General features: G+C 44.3%; 1 protein-coding gene across 6 annotated transcripts in view; it reads left to right on the forward strand.

Moving 5' to 3' along the window:
- Positions 1-311: 311 nt before the first annotated feature.
- Positions 312-15,475, forward strand: part of ILKAP (ILK associated serine/threonine phosphatase) — a 58,788-nt gene continuing 43,624 nt past the window's right edge. The window contains exons 1-3 of one of the 6 annotated variants that reach the window (XM_073360509.1): positions 312-443; positions 5,036-5,170; positions 9,731-9,793. In XM_073360509.1, the coding sequence (XP_073216610.1) occupies positions 392-443; positions 5,036-5,170; positions 9,731-9,793 (250 nt within the window). In that variant the 5' untranslated portion in view covers positions 312-391. Of the gene's footprint in view, positions 444-5,035; positions 5,171-5,457; positions 7,862-9,730; positions 9,794-15,475 lie in introns of those variants that run through there. The other 5 variants (XM_073360513.2, XM_073360510.1, XM_073360512.2 and 2 more) reach the window with 5 other exon arrangements.

Consider the following 15,475-nt stretch of genomic DNA (forward strand, 5'->3'; position numbering starts at 1 on the left):
CCAGAGCCTGACCTCAGGCGAAGGCCAGACCTGCAGGCCCTGCTTGCCCCGCGATGGCCACAGCACAGTGGTATGGCCTGGCCTGACCTGGGGACCCCCATTTCCCACCATGTGATTAGTAGCTGAGAGAGGCCTTAGGACCTGCTTCAAAAAAACTAGCCACTAGCAACGGCCCCAGGCCCCTACCCCCGCCAAGTGATTGACAGGAGGCGGCTCTGGTCCCACCCCTCGGGGTGATTGGTAGGCGAGAGGGCTCTGGTCCCGCCCCTCGGGGGTGATTGGCCGGCGAAGGGTTCTGATCCCGCCCCGCGGGGTGATTGAGGGAGGGTGGAACGGGGCCTTAGCAGGAGCAGGAACTAGGAAGCGGCTCTGGAGTCTCGGGCCGGGCTGGATGGATTTGTTCGGGGACTTTCCGGAACCGGAGCCGGATCCCTCGGCAGCAGGTGAGCGTGGCCGCACCTTTTCCCGCCGCAGGGGGTCGTGGCCGGGGCCGAGATCTCCCAGCGGGCCCTGCGCCCCTCTGGGCGGGGCCAGCCTTAGCAACCACCGCTCTCCCGCGCCCGGCTGCGGCGTGAGGTGAAACATGCGGGCCTGACCCGGCTCGGCCGCGCGGGGTGACGCTTCCTGGCCCGTACCGCTGGCCTTATGTGCCCGGGTCCTCCTGCGCCACGCTCAGTCTTGGTGCCGCGGGAGGCCGCGGCGGGCTCCTCGGGTCGGACCAAGGGGCTGGTTGTGGTCGCTCTTGCGACGGGCAGCCATGGGCGAGGGGCGGGTGGCCTGAGACCCGCGGCCTCTGCAGCCCCTGCTCGCTGTGAAGGGCGGGCGAAGCGTACCTGTGGGCTCCAGCCAGGGGACAACTGCAGCCTGGCCCCCGCGCACGCCACCCAAGGGCGGGTGCAGAGCCCAGCTTCGCCAGGTGCGACTGATAGCGCTCTCAGGGTTGAGTCTCGTCCTCCACCTCTGGGAGAGTGGTCCAGGGCTTGGCTTCGCTTATGGGATCAGCCCAGGGCTGTTTGGTGTCTGGTAAAACTCCACTGCGCTGTGTGCGCGAGGAGGGGGGGCTGAGGAGGGGCAAAGTGAGAGAAGAGACATACTGTATAGCAAAAAGAAAAGGAGTACTTGTGGGAGCTTAGAGACTAACCAATTTATTTGAGCATAAGCTTTCGTGAGTGAGCTGTAGCTCACAAAAGCTTATGCTCAAATAAATTGGTTAGTCTCTAAGCTCCCACAAGTACTCCTTTTCTTTTTGCGAATACAGACTAACACAGCTGTTGCTCTGAAACCTGTCATACTGTATAGCGTCCATCTAGATTTGAGGGGGAGAAAGGAGAGAAGAGGCAGAAATATAAGGCAGGGAGTGAGTGGAATGCAGGTTAGAGAGAGGTGGATAGGGTCATTGAAGAAAACTCAGGGAAGAGACACAGCATGACTGAATGTAATTTCTCCTCTTTCTTTCCCATGAAAGAAGGTAGAACAAAAAAGAGAGATGTAGTTGCATTAAAAAAATAAAGAGAAAGTTGCTTGACAATATAATGCAGCTGTTATTCAGTCCCTTTAAATTGAAGGGTATGGGGCTTTGGAGGGTGAGGCAATGCAGGTATTTTTCATTCTGGTTAGTAGACTTAGGCCATGTCTATACTACATAGTTTTGTCGACATAAGGCAGCTTACATTGACCTAGTTATGAAGGTGTACACACTGCAGTGCTCCTCCTGCCATTTTAACTTTTGTGTTACTCCAATATAATAAAACCACCTTGAGGAGAGGCATACAGTGTAGGGCAACTTAGAGCTACTCAGTGTCAGGTGCAACCTAAGCAATGCAGTGTTTACACTAAGTGTCCTCCAGGAGGTATCCTACATTGCCCATCCTGTGCACTCTGGATACCATTTTTAACTCCACTGCCATGCAGCCAAGTACACAAGTGAACATCCCTCCCCTATTAAAGCCCTGGAAAGTTTTGAATTTGTTCAGTATGGAGACCTCATATAGCATGCTGGCTCCATGCAGCAAACGTGTTCCTGTGTGGAGTCCATGGGAGGTGGTTGATTTCCTGGGTCTGTGGGGAGAGGAAGCTGTGTAGGCACAACTCCACTCCAGCTGCAAGAACTTGCTCAGGGCAGGGAGTAGAAGGGCTATGACAGGGACATGCAGCTGTGTGTGTAAAAATCTGAAGAGCTGCGGCAGGCATAGTAGAAGGTAAGGGAAAGGTGTGGAGCCACAGATATGCTGCTCCTACAAGGAGGAGGCTAGGGTTAGGATGGTGGTGAATAGCATCCCTGTGGAGCTCCTCTTATGTCTTCATAACGCACAGCTAAAATACTGAAGAACAGTGCAGGATCCATGCTTTCGGGCACAGATGGCTGGCTTGCAGGTTACCAGAGTGGTTGAAAAGCAGCTGGAAACCTAATAGGATGCCCATGGAATGATGAGATTGAGAAACCTGTAGTATCTGATGCTAAACCTGCTCCCGTGAGGCATTACAAACCCCAAACACCCTTTGGTCAGTTGCCCAGTGGGATAGCATCAGAGGGGTAGCCGAGTTAGTCTGGATCTGTAAAAGTGGCAGAGATTCCTGTGGCACTTTATATACTAACAGACGTGGGATAGTTAGTCATGGTGCACCGATCTCTGTATCGATGCAAGAGCTGCTACTGTGGACACGAGTTGCATAGTGTGGACATGCAACAGCAGTTCAAATACAGCAGTGGCTGTATGTCGATGTACCATAGGTTGACAACTTTGTAGTGTAGACATCGCCTTAGTCTTTGGGATAGTAGGTATCGGTTAGCCGACGGCCAAGGATGTTTGGTGAGGTGCCAGCTATGCCCGTTTATACCATCCGTGACTTTAACCGCAAGGACGCACTGTCCCTTTGCGGCGGGCAGCCCGGGCTAGGCTGACGGATGCCCCAAGGTCCTAACCACCCGTGACTTTAACTGCTAGAGCTCAGAGCTCCTTCGCAGCGGGCAGCCAGGATTGACTGACAGGTGCCCCAAGAGTTTGCCCCGTGGAGGCAGCACAACTCAACGCTAGGCTCTTAGTACTCTCACCTAATGGCCGGGCTTTAGAGCCAAAACGGCTGAGGTTCTTTAATTGTGTCGGCTGCTTTACAGTAAACCAGAGAAAACAAGTCAGGTTTATGCACAAATGGTTACCAAAATTTATTAAGCTAGATTCTAATCATGTGGTTACAAAATTGCTAGTGCCTACTTACTTAAATGTAGAGATGTTACACACACACAAACAAGTTACAAAACTGAAGCCACAATCCCAAAGAAAGAAAACAAAGTATAGAGCTCTATTTCAAAATATGTGTACACTAAACATAGGAGATCAGGTGTGGGTGCTTCTTACCCTCCTTGCATCTCTCGATTCCAGCGGTGCCAAGCCAGGATCGGTCACTCAATTCCGTGGAAAGACGAATAAGGGACAAGGCGTAGGGACCCTCTTAGCTGCAGTAGCCTTGGGAGGCTGTCACTTATCTGACCAGCAGATAGATAGTGAAAAGCACTCAAAAATCATGGTGCTGTAGGTCCCCTACTTATACCTCTGTACTGCTTTATTCTCTTTCTCCTTTCTTATGCCAAATTGAGGCTGGTCTGTCTGGGTGACGCCAGCTTTCGCAAGAGTAGCTTACACTTGCAAGGGAGAGAAACAATAAGTGTCGACTACTGGACATTTCTTTTATCAGGGTAAATATTTTCCCACCTAGGATGTTGGTGTGTGTGCATCACGCTATTTAGTAGGGGCTAAGAGCCATGTCTGTCACAGGGCCTCTGCCTGCTGTGAGCTTAATCCTTGTATCTGTTGCCAGAGGCACATTGTAGCAGCACACCTGTGCTTTTCACAGCTTCAAGGGCTGTGCTGGAATATATGTTAAGTGCCCTGTTCCGGCTTCCTCCTGTGTTTCCAGCAATGCTGGTCTGGGGGGGGGGGGGCACCTCTCTGTATGGAAATTATATGGTGGGCCAGCTGGGGCAGGGGATTGGGTGCACGGGGAGGATGAGGGTTCTGGCTGGGAGTGCAGACTCTGAGGTGGGGCTAGGGATGATGGGTTTGGGGTGCAGGAGGGTGCTCCTGACTGGGATGGAGGGGTTTTTTTGGGCAGGAGGGGGCTCTTGGTTGGGGCAGGGGATTGGGGCACACGGGGGGGGGTGAGGCTCTGGCTTGGGGTGCAGACTCAGGTGGGGCTGGGTTCAGGATGGATAAAAATCAATTAGTTTTTTTTAAAGAAAAATAAGAATTGGATTCTTTTTATTTAAATCAGATTTTTCTGATAAAATGCTTTTTGAGGGAAAGATAGTTTTAATTAAGATACATTATAGGTCAAAGATATCATCATATCATGGAATAGGGATTATGTATTCTAATTCTATAGTATGAGACAATATATTCATGTAACGTTTAAGACACATTTTTGTAAATGAGTTCCAATAGTTCATGGATTAGGGACCCAATCTTATGGGGTTCCAGGGGCTTCTGTATAGATTATTTAGGTTAATCTTTCTAGCTACCCAATGGGACTGAGTGCTCAGTCTAGAAGATACCATCAGAGATGCTTAGTTTTGCAGTTCTCAAACTCTGGATTTGTGTCTCCAGAGATAACATGCTTGTTAACAGCAAAAATGTTTTTTAAATAAATAAATAAGATTTAGGGGTGAGAAATAACAGACTTCAACCCTATTGTCCCTCTGCAAATTTGTATACACAGAGTCAATCCCTTACCTCCCTCTAAAAGTGCAAAGTTTCAAAAAGTTCAGTGAATAGAAGATCATCGGGGGTGGAATAGGTCTGGACAAGGAGAAGTCGTCTAGAGATAAATGTGAGAAGGGAGGGACAGGCAGTAGAAACAAACGTGAAACTGTTTGAGCAGCATATTCCAGAAGTCTTGAGGTCTTTCTGAGTGTAGCCTTCATCTATTTGAGAACTACCAAACCATTCCCTCACAGAAGGGAAAACCTGTAATGGCAACAAGCCGTAAAAGAGACCCAGTTTGGGAGTATTTTAATGAAGTTCTTCTACCTGTGGGTAAGACAGGCATGCTTGCAGAATGAAATGCAAAGGCCTGGTTGGCCAGATGAAACAACATCATGAGAAGTGTTCCTTCTCAGGAGGAAGCTGCGTTGAGGATGATGAAAGGAACATGTCTGAACATGCAGGATCTTCAGGTTGGTCAACTTTTTTTATTTCATACTACTTTCTTAAGGACTGCCTCTCTTCCTTCTGGACTATTCTTGAATTTTCATGTTTGAGCAAAAAATGTAGTTGTTACTCTATGGTACTAGCATTTTAGATGTAGTTGTGATAAAAAATAAATAGCTGAAATAGGCAGATCTTCCTTTTACAGTTTCACCTTTAAAGTAGTACTGAGTGTCAGTGAATGCAATGAGTAATACTAAATGAGTAGTATGGTGGTAATAATAATTAAATAACTGCATTGACTTATTTTGTTTAGAAGAATCCATCCTCAACGTACAGGATTCTGAAGACTATCCACCTTCAAGAATCACCATCATTTTCTATAGTTTCAGAGTTATCTGCCAATAATAATGTTTCAGTCACATCATGTATGTCACGTAGCCACGTATCACCTGTAGCAGAAAGAAAAAAAGAATCTCTATCATCTAGAAACAACCCATCCTGGACAACAATCCCTCACTTTCACCGGCCTTGGGAGGCAGGCCAGTCCTCGCCCACAGACAACCCGCCAACCTGAAGCATATTCTCACCAGCAACTACACACCGCACCATAGTAACTCTAACTCAGGAACCAATCCATGCAACAAACCTCAATACCAACTCTGCCCACATATTTACACCAGCGACACCATCACAGGACCTAACCAGATCATCACCAGTTCATTCACCGCACGTCCACCAATGTAATATATGCCATCAATGCCCCTCTGCTATGTACATCGGCCAAACTGGACAGTCCCTACGTAAAAGGATAAATGGATACAAATCAGATGTTAGGAATGGCAATATACAAAAACTTGTAGAAGAACACTTCAATCTCCCTGGACACACAATAGCAGATTTAAAGGTGGCCATCCTGCAGCAAAAGAACTCCAGGACCAGACTTCAAAGGGAAACTGCTGAGCTTCAGTTCATTTGCAAATTTGACACCATCAGCTCAGGATTAAACAAAGACCATGAATGGCTAGCCAGCTACAAAAGCAGTTTCTCCTCCCTTGGTGTTCACATCTCAACTGCTAGAAGAGGGCCTTATCCTCCCTGATTGAACTAACCTCGTTATCTGTAGCCTGATTCTTGCTTGCATATTTATACCTGCCTCTGGACATTTCTACTACATGCATCTGACGAAGTGGGTATTCACCCACGAACGCTTATGCTCCAATAATTCCGTTAGCCTATAAGGTGCCACAGGACTCTTAGTCCGGATCTGTAAAAGCGGCAAACACGGCTACCCCTCTGATACTTGAAACCATAGATAAGTTTGTGATAAGAACCAGCAGATTACAAAAAGAGGTAATTGATGAAAAAATTGCCCGGTTTGTTTATGCAACAAACTCTCGTTTCCGTATGATTGAGAACCTACACTTCATTAACATGGTTCAGTCATTAACAGTCCACCCAACAGAGCAGATGTTGCAGGAAAATTGCTGGATAAAGTGTATGAAAGAGAAATTGAGCAGTGTGCAAAAGGTCTAGAGGGTGAAATTGTTAACCTGAGTCTTGATGGGTGGAGCATTGTCCACAATGATCCTGTTCTATATGCTTGTGTGACAACAGAAGAAGGGAATGTCTTCCTTACAGAAACAGTTGATACAGCAGAATACTTACAAGAAGTAGCAGTAAAAGCTATAACAAACTGTGGAAAAAACAATTCAAATGTCTAGTATGCAGCTTGGTCACAGAAAATGCTGCAAATGTATCCAAGTTGAGAAGAAATTATTTTGAAGAGAGTCCCCAGCTAACAACATACGGTTGCAGTGCTCATTTGATGCACTAGCCAAATGACTACCAAAGACTTCAGTGTTCCAGAAATAAAGGCTAATGTTGAAATTGCAAAATACTTCTGTAACACCACTTTGCAGCAGTTGCTCTAAAAAAAGGTGGGAGGAACCAAGCTAACTCTCCCACAAGACATGCTGTGGACCTCAGTAGTGGACTGTTTTGAACGCTGTATCAAGCACTGGCCTAATCTGATGACAGTTTGTGAATAAAATCGTGAAAAAATAGATGGCACTGTCCCAGCCAAAGTTCTCAACATTGGGCTTAAGAGAAATGTTGAACACCTGCTGAGTACCCTGAAGCCGATTTCTGTAGCCTTGAACAAAATACAGGGAAATCGCAATTTTATTGCTGACGCTGTTGACATTTGGAAGGAACTGAATGAGATCTTAAAAAGGGAAATATGCAATGACCGTTCTTGTCCCATTCATTCTTTTTTTAAAGCTTGTAATTTAACTCTGTCTCCAGCTCATTTTCTTGCAAATATTCTCAATACTCAGTACCAGGGTCAAACATTAACTGCTGAAGAAGAGGAGTTAGCTATGACATGGACATCCAGCAATCATCCCTCCATAATGCCAACTATAATAAACTTCAGAGCTAAGGGTGAACCATTCAAGAAATATATATTTTCTGATGATGTTTTAAAGAAGTCATACCGGAGAACTCGTGGAAGTCACTGAAGCACTTGGATTCAGAGACTGTTGAAATGGTGATCTCACTTTTAACAGCAGTAGCTTCTTCTACCAGTGTAGAAAGAATATTTTCTTCCTTTTGGACTAATTCATTCCAAATTGAGAAGTCATTTGGGACCTGAAAAAGCAGGAAAGCTTGTTTGTTTGTTTTTCTCTTCCAGATTATGAACAAACAGGAAAATGAAGGTGAAGATGACTGAGTTAGCTGCAGAAGCCAATATTTTAAGTTTCTCATGTTGAGCTTGCTGACATAGTCTATTTAATTTTTTTAAATATATTTCATTTAACTATTTTAGTTTAAAAACAATTTTAACAAAAACCCAACATGATTTTAAAAAACATGCATGTTTAAATTCAAAAATGCATATGCTTGTTTTGTTAAAATATTATGTTTGCTGTTGAGAGAAAAATCCAGAATACATAATGTTGTTTTAGTTAAATAAAACAATTTTTAAATGTCTGTCTGGTGATGTTCTCCTCCTAATACAGCATGACAAGAAACTCCTCCAAATATTAATGATAGTTTACCTCCCAATGACTTCATAAATATCTGCTTCAGTTACCTTTTGGTAAATGAAATAACCAAACATTCATTTTCTGATATAGCTGTAAAACTAATTTGAAAAGTTTTTCAAAATAAATCACTTTAAAAATGTATAGTGTACCTTCTAAAAATGAATTCTACATGTATCTGAGTTGTGAAGAATATGTATTAACGTTATAACAACCAACAAAAATGCACTTTTATGTAGAAATCCATGATTAAATAGTTTTCCTGACTAGTGATTTAAATCAAATCCATCCTGGCTGGGGATGAGGGGTTTGGGGTGCAGGAGGGTGCTTCAGGCTGGGATCAAAGGGTTTGGAGGGCAGTCGGGGCTGGGGCAGGAGGTTGTGGTGCATGGGTGCACTCAGGATCCAGGTGGCGCTTACCTGAAGCAGCTCCTGGAAACAGTGGCCTGTCTCCCCTCCGCCTCTCACGTGGGGGTGGGGCCACGCTGCTCTGCATGCTGCCCTGTCCGCAGGCACTGTGCAGTGGCCATGGTTCTCGGCCAATGGGAGCTACAGAGCCTGCACTTGGGGCAGGGGCAGTGTGCAGAGCCCCCTGGCTGCCCTTGTTTCTGGGAGCTGCGCAGAGCTGAGCAAGGCAAGCTCCCTGGCTGGAGCACCGGAGCAGGGAAAGCTCCCAACCCCGCCCTGCAGCAGGAGCTCAAGGGCCAGATTAAAAGGTCCAATGGGCTGGATGCAGCTTGTGGGCCGTGGTTTGCCCACCCCGTGTTAGCATTATCCTATTAGAATTAATGTCCATTTGGAATTTTGGGCATAATAATGTCCTCAAAATGTCATCTGTTTTGATTCTCTTCAAATTGTGGATGTTTGGGTTGGTAAAAGGGATGCTAAATGTTTAAATGTATGGAAAATATGCATGTAAGTCCTAAGCTTTTTTTTATCTGGCACTAATATACCATAGTGTTAGATAACCTAGAATGGTCCTACTTGGCCTTTAAATCTAAGGTATCTAGCCTGACCTGCATAACACAGGCCAGATCACCTCACCTAATTTCTACATGAAGCCCATAACTCCTGCTTCAGCTATAACATCTTTTAGAAAGATATCTAGTCTTAGCTTAAAGACGGCAATCCACCACATTCCTAGGTAAATTGTGCCAATGGCTAATTTATCCTCACTTTAAAATGTGCCTTATTTCTAGTTTGACTTGTCTAGCATCATCTTTCAATCACTGGATCTTGTTTTGCCTTTTTCTGTTAAATTAGGGAGCTGACTCCTATCAGAAATCTCTTGTGCATGTACCTGTGGACTGTGATAGGTTGCCTCTGAACCTTCTCTTTGATAAACTAAATAGATTAAGCTTTCAGACTGAAATACCTGAGATCTCTTTGCAGTAACAGCTGTTATATCCTGGAGCAGTGCATTTAGAAACTACTGTTGTCATAGACAGAGGGGTTCACAATTCCATTCTGTGTGTGAATCACCCATTCGTGACCGGCCTGGGTACTTTAATCATATTGTTACTGTTTTCTGATGGGTTTCAGGGACCGAAGTACTAAAAGGAGGATCTTTGCTTTTTGATGATCTCCCACCATCCAGCAGCTCCGGTAAGGGAATATAACCTTCTCCCACATGCCTGACCTTTCCCTGCTTACAGATGCTTCCCCACTTTTTCTACAGTGGCTTGTCTAAAACCTGTTTTTCAGTTAGACTGGTCACTAAATCAGTCTTCATGGCTAGGGATTTACATTTTTAGCTAAGAGGCTGGGAAATGTTTTAAATGAGCACACTATTTCATCTTCTGCAAGAGAGGATAGAGAATAAAGACACTTTTGTGGGGAGGAGGAGGAATGATTTTTGTCAGCTTTTTTCCCAGATGATAATCTTTTTGTGTCTCCCTCTACTTCCATTAGTTAAGCTGTTCAATTCTTTTCTATTCTTTGTTTCTTTCTAGTCCTTTTGGATTTTGTGCATTCCCCTTTTGTAGTGATTCATAAAGTAAAACTATTTCCCCTTGTTTATTCCACCCCCCCACCCCCCACTGTGCCTCAGATGTTCTTGCCAACTGCTGGAAATGGCCCATCTGTTTCCCCCCCCCCCCCCTTGCTGGTAATAGCTCACCTTAAGTGATCACTCTGGTTACTGTGTGTATGGTAACACCCATTGTTTCATGTTCTCTATGTGTATAAATCTTCCCACTGTATTTTCCACTGAATGCATCCGATGAAGTGAGCTGTAGCTCATGAAAGCTTATGCTCAAATAAATTTGTTAGTCTCTAAAGTGCCACAAGTACTCCTTTTCTTTTTATTAACTTGGTGCTCTGTAGGGCCAGATTCTGCCCATCTTACTCATGTTGAGCATACTTGATTATACATACAATCCTACTGATTTTATGTGCATAAAGGGTGGCAGAGTTCAACCCTTAGTCCTTTTTTCCATCTTTTATGGCAAATATTAGTTTTGATACCACTTTTTATAGGAGTTCAGAACTATTTTAATAACTTATTCATATAATTATCAGTATGGTTTTGTATTGTGCACCCTTGTGAAATATATTGGTGATTTACTAGAAGTCATTAAATCCACTTTACTGGGTGTGTATTTTGTCAAGAAAAATAAATGTTTAAATTAGGTCTTTCTGATGTAAACGTATCCCAGACAGGTTTCAGAGTAACAGCCGTGTTAGTCTGTATTCGCAAAAAGAAAAGGAGTACTTGTGGCACCTTAGAGACTAACCAATTTATTTGAGCGTGAGCTTTCGTGAGCTACAGCTCACTTCATCGGATGCATACCGTGGAAACTGCAGAAGACATTATATACACACAGAGACCATGAAACAATACCTCCTCCCGCCCCACTGTCCTGCTGGTAATAGCTTATCTAAAGTGATCATCAAGTTGGGCCATTTCCAGCACAAATCCAGGTTTTCTCACCCTCCACCCCCCCACACACAAACTTACTCTCCTGCTGGTAATAGCCCATCCAAAGTGACCACTCTCTTCACAATGTGTATGATAATCAAGGTAGGCCATTTCCTGCACAAATCCAGGTTCTCTCACTCCCTCACCCCCCTCCAAAAACCACACACACAAACTCTCTCTCCTGCTGGTAATAGATAATATATCCCAGACAGGATTTGAACTCAAGGCCAACTGCTTCCTTAAGTGCATATGCATTTCAGGTGTTCTGATAAGTCGCCAGAGGGATACTCCTGGGGGAATTCTGTGCATGTGCAGACATGCAGAATTCATCTGTCTCGCATTGTTTTTATGTGGGAATACACAAAACACATTTTGCCTAAGAAGTGCTGCCATTCTGCCTTTTGTCCACCAGAGTCTGCTGTGGTGCCAGAACAGCCAGCTGTGTTCGTGCTAGCTGTTCTAGTGCCACAGTGGCCTCTGGTGGGCAAAAGGCTCACAATTGCAGCATTTCTTAGGTAAAATGTATTTTATGCGGGAAAATACAAAATTCTATGTCCAATGCTGCAGAATTCCCCCAGGAGTAGAGTTTATCACAGCACCCTGCCTGCAGAGCCAGATTAGGACAGAGTGGGACACACAAGGCTGCTGGCAGGGTCACAGACAGGGGTTCAGTATGGCTAGTGGAGCGGGGGATGACAGACTGGAGCATGGGCTAGTAGGGTGACAGCATTGAGCCTGGGGATGCGGGAGGGGGGCTGCAGAAACCCAGGGGGATGAGGGGTGGAGGGACAGGGGCAGATGTGCCTGACTGAATGGGAGGGTCAGCCAGGGTCTGCATGAGGGAGGATTTCCAACACCCTAACAATCCCTCTTCTCTTCCCCCCCCAAAGAAAAACCTCACACCCAACACCCTTCAGATTCACTCCTAGGCTCCTTCCCTCTCCCTCAGCTCTTCCATTACCCCTGCCTCCCCCATGCCTGTGCGCTGCTTCTGACAGGTGCGGGAAATACAGTTCTGTACTGTAATTTTAAATGAATTACACAATTCTCTATTAATATACATTGTAAGGAATATGTCAAAAAAAATTACCAGAATCTTTTTGTCTGTATTCATAGAATATCAGGGTTGGAAGGGATCTCAGGAGGACATCTAGTCCAATGCCCTACTCAAAGCAGGACCAATCCCCAATTTTTGCCCCAGATCCCTAAATGGTCCCCTTAAGGATTGAACTCACAACCCTCGGTTTAGCAGGCCAATGCTCAAACCACTGAGCTATCCATCCCCCATACTTGCTGACAGATATTTTGAAATTACAAAAATAATTGTAACTGGCATGATTATATTGTTTTGACAGAATATGGAGAATTTTGCAGAATTGTTACTTTTTGGTGCAGAATTCCCTCAGGAATAAGAGGGAGCCCAGATAAGCTGTATTGGTCATTGTTTTGTTAGTTCAACAGTAAGAGGAAAAGACTCCCTTTTTAGCTATATATTCTTTTCTTCCCTGTTAAAATGACTGTTTGTTTGTGGGAAATCTGCACAGAAATATAGCCTGAGGTCTGACCTACTTCAAACAATTCGCTAAAGTTCATTTCCAGTTCAAATATATATTGTAATGTTTTTCCACCCTCCAACTTAGTTAGGCCCCAATTCTGCGAAGACTTAAACCTCACTAACATTGACTTTATGGGACTACTCATGAGGTGTAATCGGACTAGTCACATTCCTTAAAGTTAAGCATGTGTAAGCTTGGCAGGAGTGGGCCTTAACCACTATAATAGAAAAGGAGTACTTGTGGCACCTTAGAGACTAACCAATTTATTTGAGCATGAGCTTTCGTGAGCTACAGCTCACTTCATCAGATGTTTACCGTGGAAACTGCAGCAGACTTTATATACACACAGAAATCATGAAACAATACCTCCTCCCACCCCACTGTCCTGCTGGTAATAGCTTATCTAAAGTGATCAACAGGTGGGCCATTTCCAGCACAAATCCAGGTTTTCTCACCCTCCACCCCCCCACACAAATTCACTCTCCTGCTGGTGCTAGCCCATCCAAAGTGACAACTCTTAACATAATCAAGTCGGGCTATTTCCTGCATAGATCAAGGTTTTCTCACATCCCCCCCGCCCCCATACACACACAAACTCACTCTCCTGCTGGTAATAGCTCATCTATGTGAGAAAACCTTGATCTATGCAGGAAATAGCCCGACTTGATTATGTTAAGAGTTGTCACTTTGGATGGGCTAGCACCAGCAGGAGAGTGAATTTGTGTGGGGGGGTGGAGGGTGAGAAAACCTGGATTTGTGCTGGAAATGGCCCACCTGTTGATCACTTTAGATAAGCTATTACCAGCAGGACAGTGGGGTGGGAGGAGGTATTGTTTCATGATTTCTGTGTGTATATAAAGTCTGCTGCAGTTTCCACGGTAAACATCTGATGAAGTGAGCTGTAGCTCACGAAAGCTCATGCTCAAATAAATTGGTTAGTCTCTAAGGTGCCACAAGTACTCCTTTTCTTTTTGCGAATACAGACTAACACGGCTGTTCCTCTGAAACCAACCACTATAATGATTCTTTCAACTCCATATCATACTCGCGTAGCTAAAAAGAAATATCTCTACAAGAAACCCCCTTTCTGTTTTTGAAGTTAACCAATAATCCGTTCAGGCTGAACAGTTTTAAGGAAATATCTCCAACTTGAAAAATCCCGTTTCTGCCTAAAGAGTTGTTTGTTACTTGTAACTACAGTAGGTAAAAACTAGGATTATTGTAACTGGGTGAAGTTAAGATTTTTTTCTCTATTTTTAGTTTGTTTTGTGCTTTTGACAGCACTTTGTGTAGTCAGCTTTGCTGTCCCTTCCCCCCCCCCCCATATAGCTCTATTTATGTAGCTGAAAATATCTTCAAACACCAAAAGAGGAGCAGAAAAACTCTTGAACTTTTAAAAAATAACCAGAACCTATTATTTAAAAGGTGCTCTCTGGAGTTTTTTAAAATAGTCAGTGTGACGGGTTGGATCACAGAAACCCCTTTGGGACTGCCACCTGTTATGCCTAGACTACCTCTGAACCCATTTTCCCTGCCGGCTTGGGACTTCAGTGCCTTGCCTTGTTTGAGCCAGACACGCTTGCCTGTTGCAAACACAGATCCAAGTCTGAGCCACGTGCCCTTACAAGCTGCAGGCTTAACTGAAAACAGCTTAAGAAGTGCTTCTGTCTCCCGCACTCGGATACCCAGCTCCCAATAGGGTCCAAACCCCAAATAAATCCATTTTACCCTGTGTAATGTCTATACAGGGTAAACTCATAAAGTGTTCGCCCTCTATAATACTGATAGAGAGAGAGAGATGCATGGCTGTTTGTTCCCCTAGGTATTAATACTTACTCTGGGTTAATAAGTAAAAAGTGATTTTTATTAAATACAAAAAGTAGGATTTAAGTGGTTCCAAGTAATAACAGACAGAACAAAGTAAATTACCGAGCAAAATAAAATAAAACACGCAAGTCTAAGCCTAATACAGTAAGAAAACTGAATATAGATTAAAATCTCACCCTCAGATATTTCAATAAGCTTTTTTTCACAGACTGGACACCTTCCTAGGCTGGGCCCAATCCTTTCCCTGGTACAGTCCTTGTTCCAGCTCAGGTGGTAGCTAGGGGATTTCTCATTTCCCCCGTTGTTCTGTTCCACCCCCTTATATATCTTTTGCACAAGACGGGAATCCTTTGTCCCTCTCTGGGTTCCCACCCCTCCTTCTAAATGGAAAAGCACCGGGTTAAAGATGGATTTCAGTTCAGGTGACATGATCACGTCACTGTAAGACTTCATTACCCACTTGCCAGCATACAGGGAGACTTGCAAGTAAACAGAGCCACTTACAACCAATTGCCCTGGTTAATGGGAGCCATCAAGATTCAAAGCCACCATTAATGGCCCACACTTTGCATAATTACAATAGGACCTCAGAGTTATATTTCATATTTCTAGTTTCAGATACAAGAATATGTTTATACAAATAGGATGAACACACACACAGTAGTTTATAAGCTTTGTAATGATACCTTACAAGAGACCTTTTGCATGAAGCATATTCCAGTTATATTCACTCTCAATAGTATATTTTCATAACATCATATGGAGTGCACAGTCACAGTCAGCGTTGTAGTATTTGTTTGATAGCATTCCTTTCTCCAAGTAACATACTGTGAATAGAAAAGGAGTACTTGTGGCACCTTAGAGACTAACCAGTTTATTTGAGCATAAGCTTTCGTGAGCTACAGCTCACTTCATCGGATGCAACAAATACTGTGAATAATCATGATGTCCCAGCTCTTAATCATACATGACATCAGATGGTTG

Source organism: Lepidochelys kempii, chromosome 9, assembly GCF_965140285.1.
Source record: "Lepidochelys kempii isolate rLepKem1 chromosome 9, rLepKem1.hap1, whole genome shotgun sequence".
Taxonomy (NCBI): Eukaryota; Metazoa; Chordata; order Testudines; family Cheloniidae; genus Lepidochelys; species Lepidochelys kempii.